Consider the following 19,438-nt stretch of genomic DNA (forward strand, 5'->3'; position numbering starts at 1 on the left):
TACACTTTTTTCAGGTGAGCATTTTCTATAATGTAACTGGATTTTTCCTTATAATTTTCAGGCAGAAGGGAAAAAAGCCATTTAAATCTCTCCGAAACTTGAAGACAGATCTCGATTTAACAGCAGAGGGCGATCTTAACATAATAATGGCTTTAGCTGAGAAAATCAAACCAGGCCTACACTCGTTTATCTTTGGAAGACCTTTCTACACTAGTGTGCAAGAACGGGATGTGCTAATGACATTTTAAAAGTGTAACCTTTTAAGTATATTTCATCATACTAGTGAGTGCTGCTCAGAGAAAATTAGTGTTATGAAAAACATCATTGTTTTGGTCATGCTTCCAAAGCTCTACTCTGCTTTGAGCTGAAAATTATGATACTACAGTCTTTATGAGATAAAGTATTTTATAATTACTTTATCAGGTATATCATTACAAATGGGTACCTTTTTGACGTGCACTTTTTTTTGGAATAGCCTTTTGTTTACAATTACAGTAAATATTCTTTAATGTTAGGGTGATACATAAATTTGACCATAGCTGCTATCTTCAGAACCTTACAAATATTTGATTTAAATTCATCTCAGAAGGTTTTGTGTTAACTTTTGAGAAGTTCTTTAATTGTTTTCCAAATTATTTTTCGGGGGGATAGGGGTGTTAGGTTGCTATAATACTTTGTATTCTGTAGATCAACTATTTGAAAATCCAAGCAGTTTACCAGAATCATTTATAGAACAAAAGGGAAAGGTGAACATAATTTAAACTTTAGAAATAAAAATACTGATCAAGCAATTATTAAAACTATATGATGGTTAGATGCTACTTTAAAACTTAGTCCTTAAACTTTATTGAAACACCAAATAACATTCAGACTCCCTGATTGTAGTGGACTACCCTATATTTCTCATTCTGTTGTCCAGGCTAATTGAACTATGAACAAAATATGGGTATTTGAAATTTACATTTAAATTGCTCTTATGAACTTTTTCAATAAAGCATTTTTCTTTGTTAAGAGCCAGACTAAAAACATTTATGTCTTTTCCTCCTTGAAAGTTTGAGGGAGAATATAAAATGTTCAAAAAATAATTTAATTTTCCCTTTGTATATGCTTATATTGATCTGATTTTGCAATCACTGTAGCTCTGAAATTGTAAAAAGTTGTGTCAAAATGCATTAGTAGAAACCTTTTTGATCACTAAGAGCTGTTTCTTTCTACCTGCTTATACTTTTGAAGCCAAATTCATAAGAGTTTTGTATTTTTTCTGGATCAAATGGGGAAAAGCAAGAAGTATTTTTTGCTGTTCCATTTTTTTTTTAGAGTGGTTGAGTTTTCTTTTTTTGTAAGAAGCATTCTGACTAACAACTTTAAATGGATGATAGAATTGCTTTAGAGGACTTGGGATTTTGCCAGTTTATGATTTATATTAGAGTCATTGAAATATTAGCTTTGTGGTGCTACCATTTTCTTTGCCTTTATTGTTATCCCAGAGCCCAAAGGTGTCATCATGCACAATTGTATTGCTGTTTGGATCTCCAATAATACTTTAATTATTATTCTTAGAAAGCCCTTTATTGTAATTTTTCTTAAAGGGCATTGTGGGAGATTCCCTTGCCTCATAAAGTAATTGTTTTTCCTTTTGAGACCATTTTTCCAGTTTAAAAAGTGGAAAAATTTAATTGAAAAGGAGATAAAGTATACATTTTTAAATTGCATATACTGGAAAGGATAATCTTATGCCACATTTAAGTTCATCATACCTAATTGGGAATGCTTTCCACATTCTACATATTCAGGATATCTTCATCCTAAAGAATAGGTACTACTTTGACAGAATTTGGATATTGTTTGATTCCCTTCATATTTTGGACCCTACTGTTAGATATACAATTAACATGTTTTTATATTCAGAAGAATATTGTTGGCATGAACACTGTGCCAGTGCCCAAGAAAATCTTTCCATTTTAAATTGTACTAGAAATAGTGAAAAGAATTAATATTTAGAAAAGAAATAAAAGGATAATGTTTATGTAGACTTTCCTTTCCAAGAACATTATACCCAAAAAGATTCATCTTGTTTTAAGGTTAGCAGCTTTTTCTCACCACAAATAACAGCTATGAGAATCTTGATTTTCAGGCAGAACATTGATTTAAATACATAATGCACTATAGCTCAGAGCTTTGAATAATCAATAGACACTACAAACTACAGTGTCCCATAGCTCACTCAAAGCCTTGATTCTTAATTTAAATGCTGGATTGTTGTTCAAATGCTGGGTTGTCTGTATAGAATATATAATGTACAGTGAAATAAGTTATTAGAGCATGTGCAGATTCTATGTCGTATATCTTGTTTTTCCAGGCAGGAGAATTTTGAATAAAATGTCTTTGAAATTATTTTTGTCTGACAATCATTTGTTCTAGGCATATCAGTACTTAGGTCACTGGAAAGCTGATTGAGCCTGTAGTTCAAGTATCCAGTGTAGACCATCTATGCTAACCTTTTAATTAGCTTCTTGTTGTTTCTTAAAAGGAAACATTATATTTTAAGGTCATCCAAAACCAATTTCTTTGCCTCCAACAACCCCCAGTTTCCTAGTTTTACTGAGGCACTATTAGTTTAATGGTCATATAAATTTTTATTAAGTTTTACATAGCATTCATCTCCAATATGTTAACTGAGTGCACTGCCTGGTGCAAACTGCTTTATAAGATTCCTTAAATCTCCTTCTAGCTCTGAACCTGTGAACCTCTGGCTACACAGTGTAGTCTTCTCTCCACGTATTTGTCAGCATTCTCTAAAAGGAAAATTCTGTCAGAATTCTGTCTGGGGTCCTGAAATTGGTTTCTTTTTTTATATACAGTTCCATTGTTAGGAAGTTATCTAAAACTTAAAAAATAGCTATATCATTGATAAGATTATTGTAACTTATTTTTATTTTTGCTCAATAAATATTCTTTTGCTAATGTTTTAGCTACCTACAATTTGTACCAGACTTCTTATACAAGCTACTAAAAATTACTAGAACACCTTTTTATGTGCTTTATATTTGTATAAGACTTTCCACTTCATAAAATGCTTTCATATGTTATTTCTTTTCACAATAACCCTGTAAGGTAGAAAGAGCAAAGTTGCAGACAAACTATACCCACCACTGATGATGATTTATGTAGAAACAAAAGATACCACTGAAAGGAACCCAGAAAGCATTGCTAGTGATTATGGGATCCTGGAGAAGAAAACTTTAGGAGGTACAGAAAGTATTTGCGTTTATTTCATCTATTTAATGAATTGAAAGGGTTCAGAAGAGATCACATATTTGGAATGTGAACAGCTGATTGAGATGGTGCCAGAGAAGAATTTATCTTTCTGTACCACTATTTCTTTTAAAATACTGGGATGATGGGCCCTTGGCCAGGGATGGAATCTACCAAGTGAGGGCCAATGAAAATATATTTTCCTGGACATTTGTGAATCTGATCAATTGGGCTTCAAACTATAAACGAAGAAAAGAGAAGACTGGCTACATTTATCTACTAAGCCAAATAGCCTAGAGGGAGAGGGTGTGCCATAAGAAAAAGATGCAAAGGCCAGTAATTCACAGATAATGATAAACAAGAAGGGAGTTTGTAAAATGGCCTCTAGTACCTATGCATAAAACATAGATAATAAAACAAGTAATCAAGCATTTATTAAGTGCCTTCTGTATGTCAGGAACTGTGCTAAGTGCTAGGGATATAAACAAAAAAAAGTCTCTGTCCTCAAGGAGCTTATAATCTAATAGAAAAAAAAAACATGAAAACAACTAAAACTAGATAAGGATAAATTGCATTAGATGAGAATAACCATATAGTAGAATTCTATATCAAGAACATACTTGTGATCAAATCCAAGTAGTAGGAGTCAGTATGAAAGAGCAGGTAAGGAAAAATTTAGGGAGAAGCAAGCACTAGTGTGGTGTGAATGTACTACTGACCACTTAACCAAAAGGAAGGAAAGGGTTCACAAAATTGGCACAGATATGAATGATGGGGGAGATGTTATCTATATATTTACTGTCAGACCTCTCTACCAAAAGCCAAGCAACCGAAAAATTATCGATATGCCTTAATATTGATTTTATTCTTCAAAAGGTGGAGGAGGTGACAAAGGGAACTGCTATTCTGGGCCTGAGAAACTGGTTCCTAAAGCATAGAAATGATGGAAGCTTTGGAAAAAGTGATCGCTCCATTTTAGATACAGTGAACACTATGACATAAAACTTAGGTTTTAGTAGAGGTGATTTTTTAAAGAGTTCAATGAAAGGATTCACAAGATTCTTTTGCTTAAATGTTATGAGGTAGAGCTCATGAGGAATGGGAAATTCAAAAGTTCTGATAACATGAACAAAAATTATTCTGAAAAGAAAAGATAGTAGAGCTTTCAAAAGGATAAGTATTTAAGGAAGTAACGATAAAGGAAGCTGAGTACAGAAATACAATTAGGTCCTATATGAATAATAATGAACACTGAACCTCACGACAGAGGCTATGGATAAATGCTAGGAACATTAAAAGGAAGATTCAGCTCTGTTGGTTGCAAAGGGAAAATAAAACCAGTCATAGATCTCCCCTTGGTTTGTTCAGTCATGGCTAACTCTTCATGATTCCATAGACTATATCACACCCAGGCCCTTCTATCCTCTACCATCTCCTGAAGTCCAAACTCATGTTTATTGCTTCCATGACACTATCCATCTCATCTTCTGCCATCCTGTTTTCCTTTTGCCTTCATTCTTTCCCAATACCAGGGTCTTTTCCAGTGAGTCCTCATTATGTGGCCAAAGTATTTAAATTTGAGCTTCAGTATTTGACCTTCAAATGAATAGTCTGAGTTTTCTTTAAATATTGATTGATTTGGTCTCCTAGTCCAAAGATGAATGAATGAATGAATGCAAAAATATTCCTTAACTATGTGCAAAGCATTATGCTAAGCACTGGAAATGCAAATTGAAAAGCAAGAGTTGAGCAAAAATGGTTTATAGGGAGCTAAAATAAAAGTTAAGTGAAAATAAGCTGCTTCTCAATTCAGATCACCAGGCTAGCTTAAAAAAACTATGTCCAAGGATGCTAAAAGATCTGACCATTATGGTTTCCAAGCCATTGTTAATGACCTTCAAAAAATTATGGAGATACATACTAAGACATTTATAGTAGCACTTTGTATAATAGCAAAGAAAAGAAAGGAAAAGTAGAAATCCTTCAGTTGGGGAATGGATAGTATAGTTGAATGGATAGTATAGTATAATATAGTACAGGTAAGTGAAATAGAATGTTACTTTATTATAAGGACTTATGAATATAGAACATACTGAGAAACGTGGGAAAATTTGTAGGAACAGATCTAAACTAAAGGAAATAGAATTAGTATAACAGTAACTACAATGAAAATGGAAGGGAAAAAAATGGAACCTGAATGCTCTAGAGCTATTTACCAAGTTTGACCTGTAAGAAGAGATAAGAGAATACATCTGCTTTTATTCTTTGGAGAAGCAGGGGACCATGAGTGTGTAACAACTACATATATTATCAGACTTGGTTGATGTATGGGTTTGTTTTGCTGCTCTACTTTTTTCTCTTATTCTTTGTTACAAAAGGTGGCTCTTTAGGTTGGGGGGGTGGAAAGGGAGGAAAAATTGTGGAAACCAGAAAAGGTACCATTGGACTTTTCAGTTCGTTTTTTCAGTCATACCTGACTCTGTGACCCCTTTGGGGTTTTCTTGGCAAAGATACTGGAGTGGTTTGCTATTTTCTTCTCCAGCTAATTTTATAGATGAGGAAACTGAGGCAAATAGGGTTAAGTGACTTGCCCAGGGTCACACAGCTAGTTAAGTGTCTGAGGCCAGATTTGAGCTCAGCAAGATGAGTCTTCTGACTTCAGGCCTGACACTCTATCTACTGGGCCACATAGCTACCACCTTTGGACTAGAGAAAAGCAAATATTGTTCCAAAATTCTAAAAAAAAAAAAATCTTCAAAAGATAGGACAATAAACTTGTCTTTGATTCCTGACAAAATCTTAATATGTATTATGTAAAAGGACAGTTTGTTAAAGGAATGTGATAATTATTAAAAGCCAAACTAACCTTGGTTCTGTTTTTGTTTTTAATTTGCTGATTTTCTTAGGCAGAGCACGGGAAAGTTAAATCGTAATGCCCCTGCATTTCTATAAACATTTGATAAAATCTGTCATATTCTCCCTGTAGCAAGATGTAGGCTAAGTGATAGTGCAATTAAGCGGATCAGAGTTGGCTGAATAATAGAACCCAGAGTAGTCTTTAATAGATCCATTTCAGCTAGCAAGGAATTTTCTAATGGAATGACCCAGCAATCTGACATTATTAGTTTAGTGCTATTTGGCATAAAGTTTAGAGGGCTAGCTAACACATTTTATGACAATGGGAATCAAAAAGATCTCAGGGGACTAGAATGATAGGCCAAATCTAATGAGATAAAATGTAATAGGCCTATAAATGTAAATGTAAAATGTAAAGTCATAGTCCTGGATTCTTAAAGTCAATTGTAAAAGTACAGGATAGTGGCAGCACAGCTAATTAACAATTAGTGTGGGGGAAAACAAGTCTAGGAATTTAAGAGATGCAAAGCAGTGTGACATGGCATTCAAAAAAAGAAAAAAGCACTTGCAACAAATAACTTGAAATATAGGACTAAAACTGGAAGAAACTTTAGATGTTATATAATTCAACCCCTTCGCTTTATAGATGAGGAAACTGAGGTACAGAGAGATTGAGTGATTTGCCCAGGGTCTTTCACAGATAGGATTTAAATGCAGATTCTCTCTCTCTCCCCCCATCCCCCACCACTCCAGTGTGCTTTCTAATATACCACATAGAAAAAATTACATTCCTTCCAAGTAGTTACTTAATGATCAAAAGTCCTTATGTTGGCTTCATCTGTGGTCCTATGGTGTGGACTTCCAGGCCAAATATACATAGTACTTTTTCCCTCAAAAAAAAAATTTTTTTTAATTGAGTGAAAAGGGGTAGGGAGGAACTAGAAATATTTGTTTTTATCTAGCATAAGCTTTGTTTTCCTTCAGTGAACACAATGGTAGAAAGCATAAGCACTGCTCTAGGCACCGCTGAACCACAGAAAACATTGAGAACCATTGTACTTGGTATTTAATTGATGTTTTCTGTAGGTCTGTAGCACTCAATTTTTAAAAGTTTTTCATCCATCCCTACATGAGAATGTTTTCAGAATATTCATGGGTGTTGAGTTTGGAGGTGGGGAAAAGAGGTGTTCTAGTCCCTTTTTTCAAAGGGTAAATATTGAGTTGGTATCATAATGGAATAACAAAAAGTCATTTTGTTTCTAATTCTGCTTCTTCACAGAAAAGAATAACTCCTCACAAAATTCAGTCCCCTCCTCCAATTGGTAAATTCCTCTCAGAATCTCCACTTGAGGAAATGCCCAGGCCAGGCTCACCCCCTCTGTCCACTTTTCAGCTTTCTTTTATGTGTTGTCTTCCCCCTTTAGACTGACTTTGAGGACAGAGACTGTTTTTTTCCACTCCTAATTATATTCCCAGGGTTTGGCATGATTCCTGGGACATAGCAAGCACTTTTAAAAATGCATTAACTGACTATCATGGAAATTACAATTGTATTTTGTTAAGTTGTAGAGCTGCAGTTGAGGGGTGCTGGGAACCTCGAAATTCATGGGCGCAGGTTCTGCCTCAAAAGAATTCGACTAAAGCCGTCTTTCATCCAGAGACAAGGTTTATTGTTTTGCCACTACAATCAGGCCAGGCTCTTAAAGAATCTGAGCAATTTAATGGGGGCAAGATGGACACATATACAGAAAGACTGTGGGAAGATCTGGATGTGATCAAGGAGTGGCCAGTAGCTTGAGGTGACTGGGAGGTAACAGAGAAGGGGTCTAGACTGAATTAAGAAGTGGCAAAATAACCTGGGGTGTGACAGGTGCAGACAATGAGGGCCACCAGGAAAGGGAAATTAAAAGGATTATACTGGGTTGGACCAGGTGCCTCAAGCAAATACCAGAGACTTGGTTCAGGGGTTTTGGGTCCTTTTAGGGGTCCAGCTCAAATCCTATCCCCCATCATTCTCACTCAAACAAATGGGATGCAAATTCTTTTGGGGTAAGGGGTGAAGGTCTTGGCTTCTGAAATGACTTCCTGCTAGCAAGGAGTGTCCCAGAGAGGAGGTTGACTGCCTCAAGGGAGTCCCAGAGAGGAGGTTAACTGGAACCAAACAGGCTGCATCCAGGGAATGATGAGGGGACATTGGCTGGTCCCCCTGTTCACCCACCCAACTGTGGGTGAATGGCCTGTAGTCTGGAAGACACAAATCTGACCAGCAAGTCAGAAGTAAAAGTGCAAGAGTCCCATTAAAATCATTTACATTGAACTGTGGGATTATCTTATCTTGTTACTTCCCTCAAGGTTCCACTCTGATTCCAATTCCTTTAGGAGGATCAGATGCTATTGGGAAGTAACAATTTTCCAGGTACCAGTTTTCTACCCTTTGCCAGAGACTGACTTTTACTGCAATTATAACCAGACTTGGGAGGATACTTAAGTAATGACTAGGCCAAATAGGTTACTTCCCTCAGAGAAAATTGATTGCTTGCGTTGAAATTCTCTTCACCAAACTGAAGATGTTTCTGATTTAATGTTAGTTGTTTGGGGTATGTAATGACAACACATTTAGGTCAGAACAGCAAGATTTCACACACTTGCACTGTGCTTCTATCTTACTGACCATTTGCTCTGATTATAGAAATCTGCTATAAAAAGATAGAGCAAGTATAAAAAAATTTATACCAAGTATGACAGGATAAGACATCCTTAGAATTCAGTTTTCCAATCATGCAGTATCAATTCCACTTCATAGCCAGACTCAGGAATAGCCAGGTGGGTACCATTCTTTTTCAAAGGAAGACAATAGGGAAACTGAGCCAGGAGGATCCCATCTTAGACTGAGACTAAAACTGTCCTCTCAGCTTTTCCAGATGTAGACCTCCCACCTGTATCACATTCTCTGAGTAGCTTGTGGCATTCCTCTCAGATGATGGATTATTGACTACTGATTATGGATGGATTATTATGATCCATCAGATCACTCAAAACATAATTCGTTGTAGTCCCAAGTGCTTTTACCTCAAACAGCAAGTTTCACTAATCGCAGCTTAGAGAAAAAATTTCCAGGATTTACATCTTGAATTTAAATTTGTCCTGGTGTAAAAGCCAATTGTGTGCCGTCTTGGGGAGGGTGGTGGGGAGGAAAGGGGAGAAAAATTTTAAACTCAAAAGCATATGGAAATGATTATTGATAAATCAAAATAAATTAATAAAAAAAAAGAATTTAACTAAAGCCTTCTTTCAGCCACAGACAAGGTTTATTGTTTAGCCAATATAAGCAGGCCAGACTCTTAAGAAATCTGAGCAATTTAATGGGGGCAAGATGGACACTAATATACAGAAAGACTATGGGAAGATCTGGATGTGATCAAGGAGTGGCCAATAGCTTGCAGTGACTAGGAGGTAACAGAGAAGGGGTCTAGACGGAAATAAGGAATGGTGAAATAGCTTGGGGTGGGGCCAGGTGCAGACAATGAGGGCCATAAGGAAAGGGCAGTTAAAAGGATTATACTGGGATGGGCCGGGTGCCTCAAGCAAATGCCAGAGATTTGGTTGGGGGGGGGGGCTGCTTTGGGGTCCTTTTCAGAGTCCAGCATGAATCCTATCCCCTATCAATAGGATGTTTTTTCTACAGTTCCTTTGATCCTTAATTCTGATTGTTTCTAGTGTAATTTATCTACAAAATTCTGTAAGCTTTGTAGACCAATTCAACAAAGTAATATAGTGATTCCTACCCAAGCTTGATTCCTAGCACTTTCCATACTCTCTCATCTTCTTGGTGAGGCTTTTATTTAAAATTAATTTTGCTAAACCACTAAGTTAATAAATGTATGAAGGGGGGAGGAAAGCGTTGGCACTGTTCATCAGGCTGTTAGGTATTACAATTTAAAATATCCATTTGTGCAGTATGATCATTTTAGAAATCTGATCTTGTATTTAGAAAACTATTCCTAGGCTCTGAGTTGGCTGAAACTGGGACCTACCAGCATTTGCTTGTGGGTGGGGAATGTGGAATGCTTTGAAAGTTGAATAATTTTGTCAAATTTTAAAACTCCCCAATGCCTAGAAGAAAATAACATTCATTGTTTAAGAAAATACGCCATTGTTATTTTTTTTTTCTCTCTCTCTTTTTTTTCCTTGTTAGGGAGTCTGACTCTGCAAAAAAAAAAAGAAAAAGAAACTCATGCCCTGTGTTTTGCTTCCTATAGCTTTCTACCCCACCCCACTCCCTACCTCCCCCAAAAGATATTTATGTGGATTTCAGTAGTTAGGAAGTCTTTTTTATTTTTGAGGTTCAATATTTAAACTTAAAGAAAAATATAAACTTTCTTTGCTCATGTTGAATTTAATGGAAAAGGAGCATATGTATAGGCAAGTGAACATCTATTTTCCAGAATTTGATTATTAAAAATTACTTTTCAGTGATTATATGACCCATCATTCCTTTCTGTTTAAATTTGTAGGCATTCTCCATACATTAAACCTGGTAGTTTCAACTTTGTTATTTGTAGCAATAGTAATCTACAAACAATCTCAACTACAGCCACATTCTCTTTATTATGAATGCTTATAACTGAATTGGTACTTTTGTATGTTCCTGTGTCTCCAAGTGTTACCAAGCAATAAGAATGCCCAAAAGTGGGCTAAAGGAAAGAAGAGAAGAAACAAAAGATTAGAAAGGCAACTAGGTCCTAGCAATTTCTGCGTTGTTTTGGAAATTACGTATATTAGCATAAGAATATTCAAGTCTAATGGGCTGGGTAGTCAAGTCTACTAGAATTTATTTAGCACTTATTTATTTAGCTCCATTCTAAGCACTAGGATGCAAAGAAAGGCAAAAACAAAAGTTCCTGTCCTTAAGGAGCTTTCATTCTAATGGGGGAAACTACATGCAAATAACTGTATACATACAATTAAATGGAAAATAATCTTGGCACTATCTGTGAGAGGAGGAAAAGACCTGGAAACTGACTCTTTTTTTTTTTAATTAATTTATTTTGATTTATCAACCATCATTTCCATAAGCTTTTTAGTTTTAAATTTTTCTCCCCCTCCCTCTTCACCTCCCTCCCAAAGACGAGTGCAATCTGATATAGGCTATACATATACATTCCTATTAAACATATTTTCACATTAGTGATGTTGTAAGTAAGAATTAGAACCAATAGGAGAACCACCAGGAAAAGGAAACATAACACAACAGAAGAAAAAAAATAGCAAATAGTATGCTTCGATCTGCATTCAAACTCCTTAGTTCTTTCTCTGGATAGCATTTTCCATCATGAGGCCTTTGGAGATGTCTTAGATCCTTGTATTGCTGAGAAGGGTTAAGTCTATCAACATTAGTCATTGCACAACGGGGCTGTTACTGTGTGCAACATCTTTTGGTTCTGCTCACTTCACTCAGCATCAGACCATACAAGTCTTTCCAGGTTTTTCTGAAGTCGGCCTGTTCATCATTTCTTATAGCACAATAGTATTCCATTGCATTCATATATCACAACTTGTTCAACCATTCCCCAGTTGATGGTCATCCTCTCAATTTCCAATTCTTTGCCACCATAAAAAGAGCTGCTATAAATATTTCTGTACATGTGGGTCCTTTTCCTATTTTTATGGTCTCTTTGGGATATAGCCCTAGAAGTGCTATTACTGGATCAAAGGGTATGCATATTTTTTTAGCCCTTTGGGCATAGTCTGGAAACTGACTTTTTTTTAAATTTTTTGCTTTTTGGTGAGGCAGTCAGGGTTAAGTGACTTGCCCAGTGTCAGAGGCTGGATTTGAACTCAGGTTCCCCTGAATCCAGGGCTGGTGCTCCATTCACTGTGCCACTTAGCTGCCCCTGGAAACTGACTCTTAATTTCTACTTGCAATTTCTACTTGCAAGGAGTTTACACTTATTCTTGAAAGCCAGGCTTAGCTAACACAATATTAATACTACTCATACTAATACTAATACTCATATTCATACTAATCAATACTACTAATACCGATACCAATATGAATACTAATTAAACATAAAGCCCTTACTTAGAATATTTTTCCCTCTTTGGTCCAGAATTGTGACTTTGTTGTTATAGGGACTTCATTGGTGTACTCAGTGTGGTAGCTATTTACATGGATGCAGATTGGCAACTTTGTAATTTATAGAGCTCCCTGAGAAGTATCAAGTGAATTGTTCATCATGATTATACTGCTTGCGATAAGAACAGTATCTGTCCAGGAGCCAAGATGGTGGAGTAAGCAGTAGATCATTGTCCCGCTTCCATTCTCATCCCCAAATACCCATAAAATAGTGCCCCAGAATAGATCCTGGAACAGTGGAGCCAGTGGAAAGATGGGGTGGAGCAGTCTTTTGATCTGGGAGACTTAGAGGATCAGCAAAAAAGGTCCATATCACTCAGGTAAACGGGGCGCAGAGTCCAGGACGAGAGGCATTTCAGCAAGCTGTGGCAGGCTCTACCTCACTCAGCAAACCATCAGGAAGTCCTGAAACCCAGGGTGGTGGAGCAGGCAAATGCCAAAACCAAGACCCCCCACATGCCTTAGCACAGTCAGGGGAACCAGCAGACTCCAGCTCAGAGAACCAACACGGCCATGGCCTCCAGGCAGGCAGACATTTTCCAGAGACCAGACCTTCACATGCTTTGTTATAGCCCTGATCAGGCAGACACCCCCCAGGAGCAGCACCTCCATGTGCTTTGACACATCCCCAGGCAGGCCCCAGTAGCCAGACCTCCACCTCAATGCAGCCTGGGGCAAACGGGCATCCTCCAGGGTCCAGACCCAAATGTGCTTCAGTGTAGCCCCAGGGAAAAACAGAAAAATCCCACCTAGCCTCAGCACACACCAGACAGCACCACTAAGACCCCAGCTCAGCACTAGGTAAGCTGCCAGACCCCTACAGCCTCCAGCTGCCAGCACTTGAGGCTCCAAGGCACAAAGCTAGTGACCAGGACTCTGGCTCCCAGCACAAGAAGCTTGGGACAGTGCCCCCTGTGCTCCAGCAGGAGAGCTGGACTTTAAAAGCCAGGTAATAGGCAAACATTAGCAAAAAGCAAAAAAGAACCTTGACCATAGAGAGCTTTTACGGTGATAGGGAAGATCAAAATACAAATTCAGAAGAGGACAACATTGTCAATATACCTACATCTGAAACCTCAAAGGGGAATATGAATTGATCGCAAGCCCTAAAAGCCTTCTTGGAAGAGCTCAAGAAGTATTTTAAAAGTCAAATAACAGGGGGCAGCTAAGTGGTGCAGTGGATGGAGCACTGGCCCTGAAATCAGGAGGACCTGAGTTCAAATCCAGCCTCAGACCAAATACTTGACACTTACTAGCTGTGTGACCCTAGGCAAATACCTTAACCCCAATTGCCTCACAAAAAAAAAAAAGAAAGAAATTATCAAGGCATTGAAAGAATCCACCAATCACCTACTGAAAGACATCCCAAAATGAAAACTCCAAGAAATATTGTAGCTAAATTCCAGAATTATCAGGTCAAGGAGAAAATGCTGCAAGCAGCCAAAAAGAAACAATTTAATTATCTTGGAACCACAGTGAGGATTATGCAGGACTTAGCAGCTTCTACATTAAAGGATTGGAGGGCTTAGAATATGATGTTCCATGAAGCAAAGGAGCTGGGATTGCAACCAAGAATCAACTATCCAGCAAATTTGAGTATAATCTTTCAGGGGAAAAGATGGACATCCAATGGAATTGGGGACTTTCAGTCTTTCCTGTTGAAAAAACCAGAGCTGAACAGAAAATTCGATCTGCAAATACAAGACTCAAGAGAAGCATAAAAAGATAAACAGGAAAGAAAAAAAAAGATGTTATTTAATAAGGTTCAATGGTTTACATCCCTACAGGGAAAGATGATACTTGTAATTCTTGAGAGCTGTATTTTTATTATGGCATTTAGACAGGGTATACATAGAGAGAGAGTGTGTGGGTATAACTTGAATTTGATATGATGATAAAAAAATTAATTAAGGGGTGAAAAAAATGATTGTATTATGAGAAGAGGAAACGGGGAGGCAGAAAGGGTAAATTACATCATAGGAAGAGGCACAAAGACCTATTACAGTAGAGGGAAATAAGAGAGGGGGGCAAGCATTGCTTGAACTTTACTCTCATTGGATTTGGCTCAAAGAGGGAATAACATACACATTCATTTGGTTATAGAAATCTATCTTACTCTACAGGGAAGTAGAAGGAGAAAGAGGAAAGAAAAGGGAGGGGTAGATAGAAGGCAGGGAAGAAGGGAAGGAAGAAGTAGTAGGGGAAAGGAGAAAGAAAAATGAGGGAGGCTGATAGAAGGGAGGGGAGATTAAGGGAGGCAGTGGTCAGAAGCAAAACACTGGTGAAGAGGGACAGGGTGAAAGGAGAGAGAAAAGAATAAAAAGGGGGAAATAGGATGGAGAGAAAGACACAATAATCATAAATGTAAATGTGAATGGGATGAACTCTCCCATAAAACAGAAGTGGATTGCAGTGTATATTAAAAACCATAATCATACAATATGTTATTTACAAGAAACACATCTGAAGCAGAGAGAAACACACAGAATAGAGGTAAAAGGCTGGAGCAGAATATATTATGCTTCAACTAAAATAAAAAAAAAAGTGGGGTAGCAATCCTATTCTCAGACAAAGCAAAAGCAAAAACATATCTAATTAAAAGAAATAAAGAAGGAAACTACATCTTGCTAAAAGGTACCATAGACAATGAAGTAATATCAGTACCAAATATATATGCACCAAGTGATACAGCATCCCAATTCTTAGAGAAGAGGTTAAGTGAGTTACAGGAAAAAATAGCAAAACTAAACTGTGGGTGACTTCAACCTCCCCCTCTCAGAACTAGATAATCTAAACAAAAAATAATCAAGAAAGAAGTTAAAGCGATGAGTAGAATTTTGGAAAAGTTAAGTAATGGCAGACTTCTGGAGAACATTGAATGAGGATAGAAAGGAATATACCTTATTCTCAGTGGTACATGGCACCTACACAAAAATCACCACGTACTAGGGCATAAAAACCTCCAAATCCAATGCAGAAAGGCAGAAATGTTAAATGCATCCTTTTGAGATCATGATGCAATAAAATTACATGTAATAAAAGGCCATGGAAAGATGGACTAAAAATTAATTGGAAACTAATCTAATCCTAATGAATGTGTGGGTCAAACAACAAGTCACAGAAATAATAACTTCATCCAAGAAAATGACAATAATGAGACAGCATAACAAAACTTATGAGATGCAGCCAAAGCAGTTCTTAGGAGAAATTTTATATCTCTAAATGCTTACATAAATAAAATAAAGAAAGAGGAGATCAATGAATTGGGCATTCAATTTTTAAAAAGCTAGAAAAAGAACAAATCAAAAATCCTCAATTAAATCCAAAGTTAGAAATTCTGAAAATCAAAAGAGAGAGTAATAAAATTTAAGTTAAGAAAACAATTGAACTAATAAATAAAACTAAGAGCTGGTTTTGTGAAAAAAAAAATAGAATAGATAAACCTTTGGATAACTTGATTAAAAAGAAGAAAGAAGAAAGAAGAAAATCAAATTACCAGTATCAAAAATGAAAAGGGTGAATTCACCACCAATGAAGAGGAAATTAAAACAATAATTAGGACAACTGTATGCCAATAAATCTGATAGTCTTAGTGAAATGGATGAATGTTTACAAAAATATAAATTGCCCAGATTAACAAAAGAAGAAATAAAACATTTAAATAATCCCATTTCAGAAAAAAAAAAGAGATTAAATAAGCCATAAATGAACTCCCTAAGAAAAAATCTCCAGGGCCAGATGGATTTACAATTGAATTCTACCAAACATTTAAAGAACAATTCATTCTAATACTATATAGACTATTTGGGAAAATAGGTGAAGAAGGAGTCTTACCAAATTCTTTTTATGATACAAATATGGTGCTGATACATAAACCAGGAAGAGCCAAAACAGAGAAAGAAAATTATAGACCATTTTCCCTAATGAATATTGATGCAAAAATTTTAAAAAATATATTAGCAAAGATGTTTCAGCAACTTATAACAAGGATAATTCACTATGTCCAGGTGGCATTTCTACCAGGAATGCAGGGCTGTTTCAATATTAGGAAAACTATAAGCATAACTGACCATATCAATAACAATATTAACAGAAATCATATGATTATCTCGAAAGATTCAAAAAGAACTTTTGACAAAATACAGCCTCCATTCCTGTTAAAAATACTAAAGAGCATAGAAATCAATGGAGTTTTCCTTAAAACCCTAAGTAGCATCTAACTAAAACTGTCAGCAAGCATAATATGTAATGGGGATAAGCTAGAAACATTTCCAATAAGACCAGGGGTGAAACAAGGATGTCTATTATCACCACTGTTATTCAATATTGTGCTAGAAATGTTAGCTTTAGCAATAAGAGAGGAAAATTGAAGGAATTAGAATAGACAATGAGGAAACAAAGCTATCACTCTTTGCAGATGATATGATAATATACTTAGAGAATCCTAGAGAATCAACCAAAAAACTACTTGAAATAATTAACAACTTTAACAAAGTTGCAGGATATAAAATAAACCTACATAAATTATTAGCATTTCTATGTATTACTAACACAACCCAGCAGCAAGAGATAAAAAGAAAAATTCCATTTAAAGTAAAGACAACATAAAATATTTGGGAGTCTACTTGCCAAAACAAACCCAGGAACTATATGAACACAATTACAAAACACTTTTCACACAAAGTCAGATCTAAATAATTGAAAAAATGTGTAATGCAAGGGAAGGTGACCTAGCCATAGACGATCTAAAACTGTATTATAAAGCAGCAATCATCGGAACTATTTGGTAATGGCTAAGAAATACAGTGGTAGATCAATGGAATACGTTAGGTACTTAAGACACAGTAGTCAATGACTATTGTACTCTGCTGTTTGCTAAACCCAAAGATTCCAGCTTCTGGAATAAGAGCTCACTATTTAACAAGAACTGCTGGGAAAACTGGAAAAGAGTATGGCAGAAACTAGGCATAGACCAACATCTTACACCTTATACCAAGATAAAGTAAAAATGAGTATAGGATTTAAATATAAAGACTGATACTATAACCAAACTAGAAGAGCAAGAAATAGTTTACCTATCACATCTATGGAGAAGGGAAGAATTTATGACCAAACAGGAGATAAAGAACATTATGAAATGCAACATGCATAATTTTGATTACATTCAATTCAAAAAGTTTTTGCACAAACAAAGCCAATACAACCAAGATTAGAAGGTAAGCAGAAAGCTGGGAAACAATTTTTACAGCCAATGTTTCAGATAAAGGCCTCATTTCTCAAACATGTAGAGAACTGAGTCAAATTTATAAAAAGACAAATCATTCCCCAGTTAATAAATGGTCAAAGGATATGAATAGGCAGTTTTCAGATGAAGAAATTAAAGCTATCTATAGTCATATGAAAAAAATATTCTAAATCACTTTTGATTAGAGAAATGCAAATTGAAATAACTCTAAAGTATCACCTCACATCTATCAGATTGACTAATATGAAAGAAAAAGAAAATGATAAATGTTATAGAATATGTGGGAAAATTGGAACACTAATACATTGTTGGTGGAGTTGTGAACTGATCCAATCATTCTGGAGAGCAATTTGAAACTATACCTACAGGGCTATAAATTGGCCAATACTTTTTGATTCAGCAATACCACTTCTAGGTCTGTATCCCAAAGAGATCATAAAAAATGTATAATGTATAAAAATGTATATGTGTATACATTTATAAAAATATTTATAGCAGCTCTTTTTTGTGGTGGCCAAGAATTAGAAACTGAAAAGATCCCTATCAATTGGGGAATGGCTGAACAAGTTGTGATTTATGAATGTAATGGAATACTATTGTTCCATAAGAAATGATGAGCAGGCAGATCTCAGAAAAACCTGAAAAGACTTGCATGAACTGATGCTGAGTGAAGTGAGCAGAACTAGGAGAACATTGAACACAGTAACAGTAACATTGTGCAATGATCAAATTTGATAGACTTATGTCTTCTCAGAAATGCAATGATCTAAGACAATTTCAATAGACTTATGATGGAAAATGCTATCCACATTCAGAGAAAGAACTATGGAGTCTGAAAGCATATCAAAGCACACTATTTTCTCTTTTTTGGTTTCTTTCTAATGATTTTTTTCTTTTTGTTCTGATTCTTCTTTCCCAACATGACTAATACGGAAATATGTTTAATATGATTGTACATGTACAATCTATATGAGATTGCATGCCATCTTGTAGAGGGGCAGGAGAGGGAAAGAGAAAAAAAATGTGGAACTCAAAATCTTATAAAAGTGAATGTTGAAAACTAAAAAAAATTTAAATTGGAAAAAACAGAACAGTATCTGTTTCATGTTGGCTAAGCTAATTTGGATTTCACTGGTCTGGAGAACTAAGACTGGAATCATTGATGTGGCTTCCTAGTTGTCTGAGACAACTGGGCCTAACCTACAGAAAGCTGGTGCTCCTCAGATTTGGCAGAGTATAGCCTAAGTTGGGCTAATCACTTAAACTCTATGTGTTCCGTGTAACTTCCTATTAAGTTGTAGAACACCTACTTAACTTTACTAGTAGAGAAAAAAAAAATTTTTTTTCATCTAGAAGCTCCAATGCCACTGAAAAAAAATAATCTGCTAGGCTCTGCACATCATACAAGACCCATCCTACCACACCATACTGGCTCCCACTTAAAATCATAGAATAATAGAATCATAGGACTTCAAGTGATTGCAGAGATCATCTTAATAAACTTTCTTATTTTAAAGTGAAATCTTGAGACCTCACTATGTCACATAGTTCATTAGTAGCATCAGGACTGGAATCCAAGTCTCCTTACTCTCAATCTGATGCACTTTTCATTTTAAAAGCCTTTGGAATAGATTAAAATGAAAGATATCATTTGTTAACTCATTCTTTCTTGCCATGAGCATTAGTAGACATTTTGGTTTTATCTCACACTATAGATGCCTCCAGCTTCTATGATCCCCTCCTCCAACTGATGAACTTCTGGCCAGAATCTCCATTTGAGGTATGCCTAGATCAGCCATACTCAATTCTAACTCACCCCCATTCCTCTCGACTTTTACATCTTGTCCGTACACAGACACCTTCTTTCCGTGCCTCACCCCCTCCTTTTTTTAGCCAGCCCCTTGAGGGTAAGGACTGTCATTTTGCTTTTTATTTTTAATTCCTAG

At 36.1% G+C, this 19,438-nt stretch overlaps 1 protein-coding gene across 6 annotated transcripts in view; it reads left to right on the top strand.

The window, feature by feature from the left end:
* Positions 1–2,394, top strand: part of C9orf72 (C9orf72-SMCR8 complex subunit) — a 46,633-nt gene extending 44,239 nt beyond the window's left edge. For all 6 annotated transcript variants that reach the window (XM_027839601.1, XM_027839603.1, XM_027839606.1 and 3 more), the window contains exon 11: positions 62–2,394. In XM_027839601.1, coding sequence (XP_027695402.1) covers positions 62–248 — 187 coding nt within the window. In that variant the 3' untranslated portion in view covers positions 249–2,394. The remainder of the gene's footprint in view (positions 1–61) is intronic.
* The last annotated feature ends 17,044 nt before the right edge of the window (positions 2,395–19,438 follow it).

This window comes from Vombatus ursinus, unplaced genomic scaffold (assembly GCF_900497805.2).
Source record: "Vombatus ursinus unplaced genomic scaffold, bare-nosed wombat genome assembly UNPS02014832.1, whole genome shotgun sequence".
NCBI classification, from domain to species: domain Eukaryota; kingdom Metazoa; phylum Chordata; class Mammalia; order Diprotodontia; family Vombatidae; genus Vombatus; species Vombatus ursinus.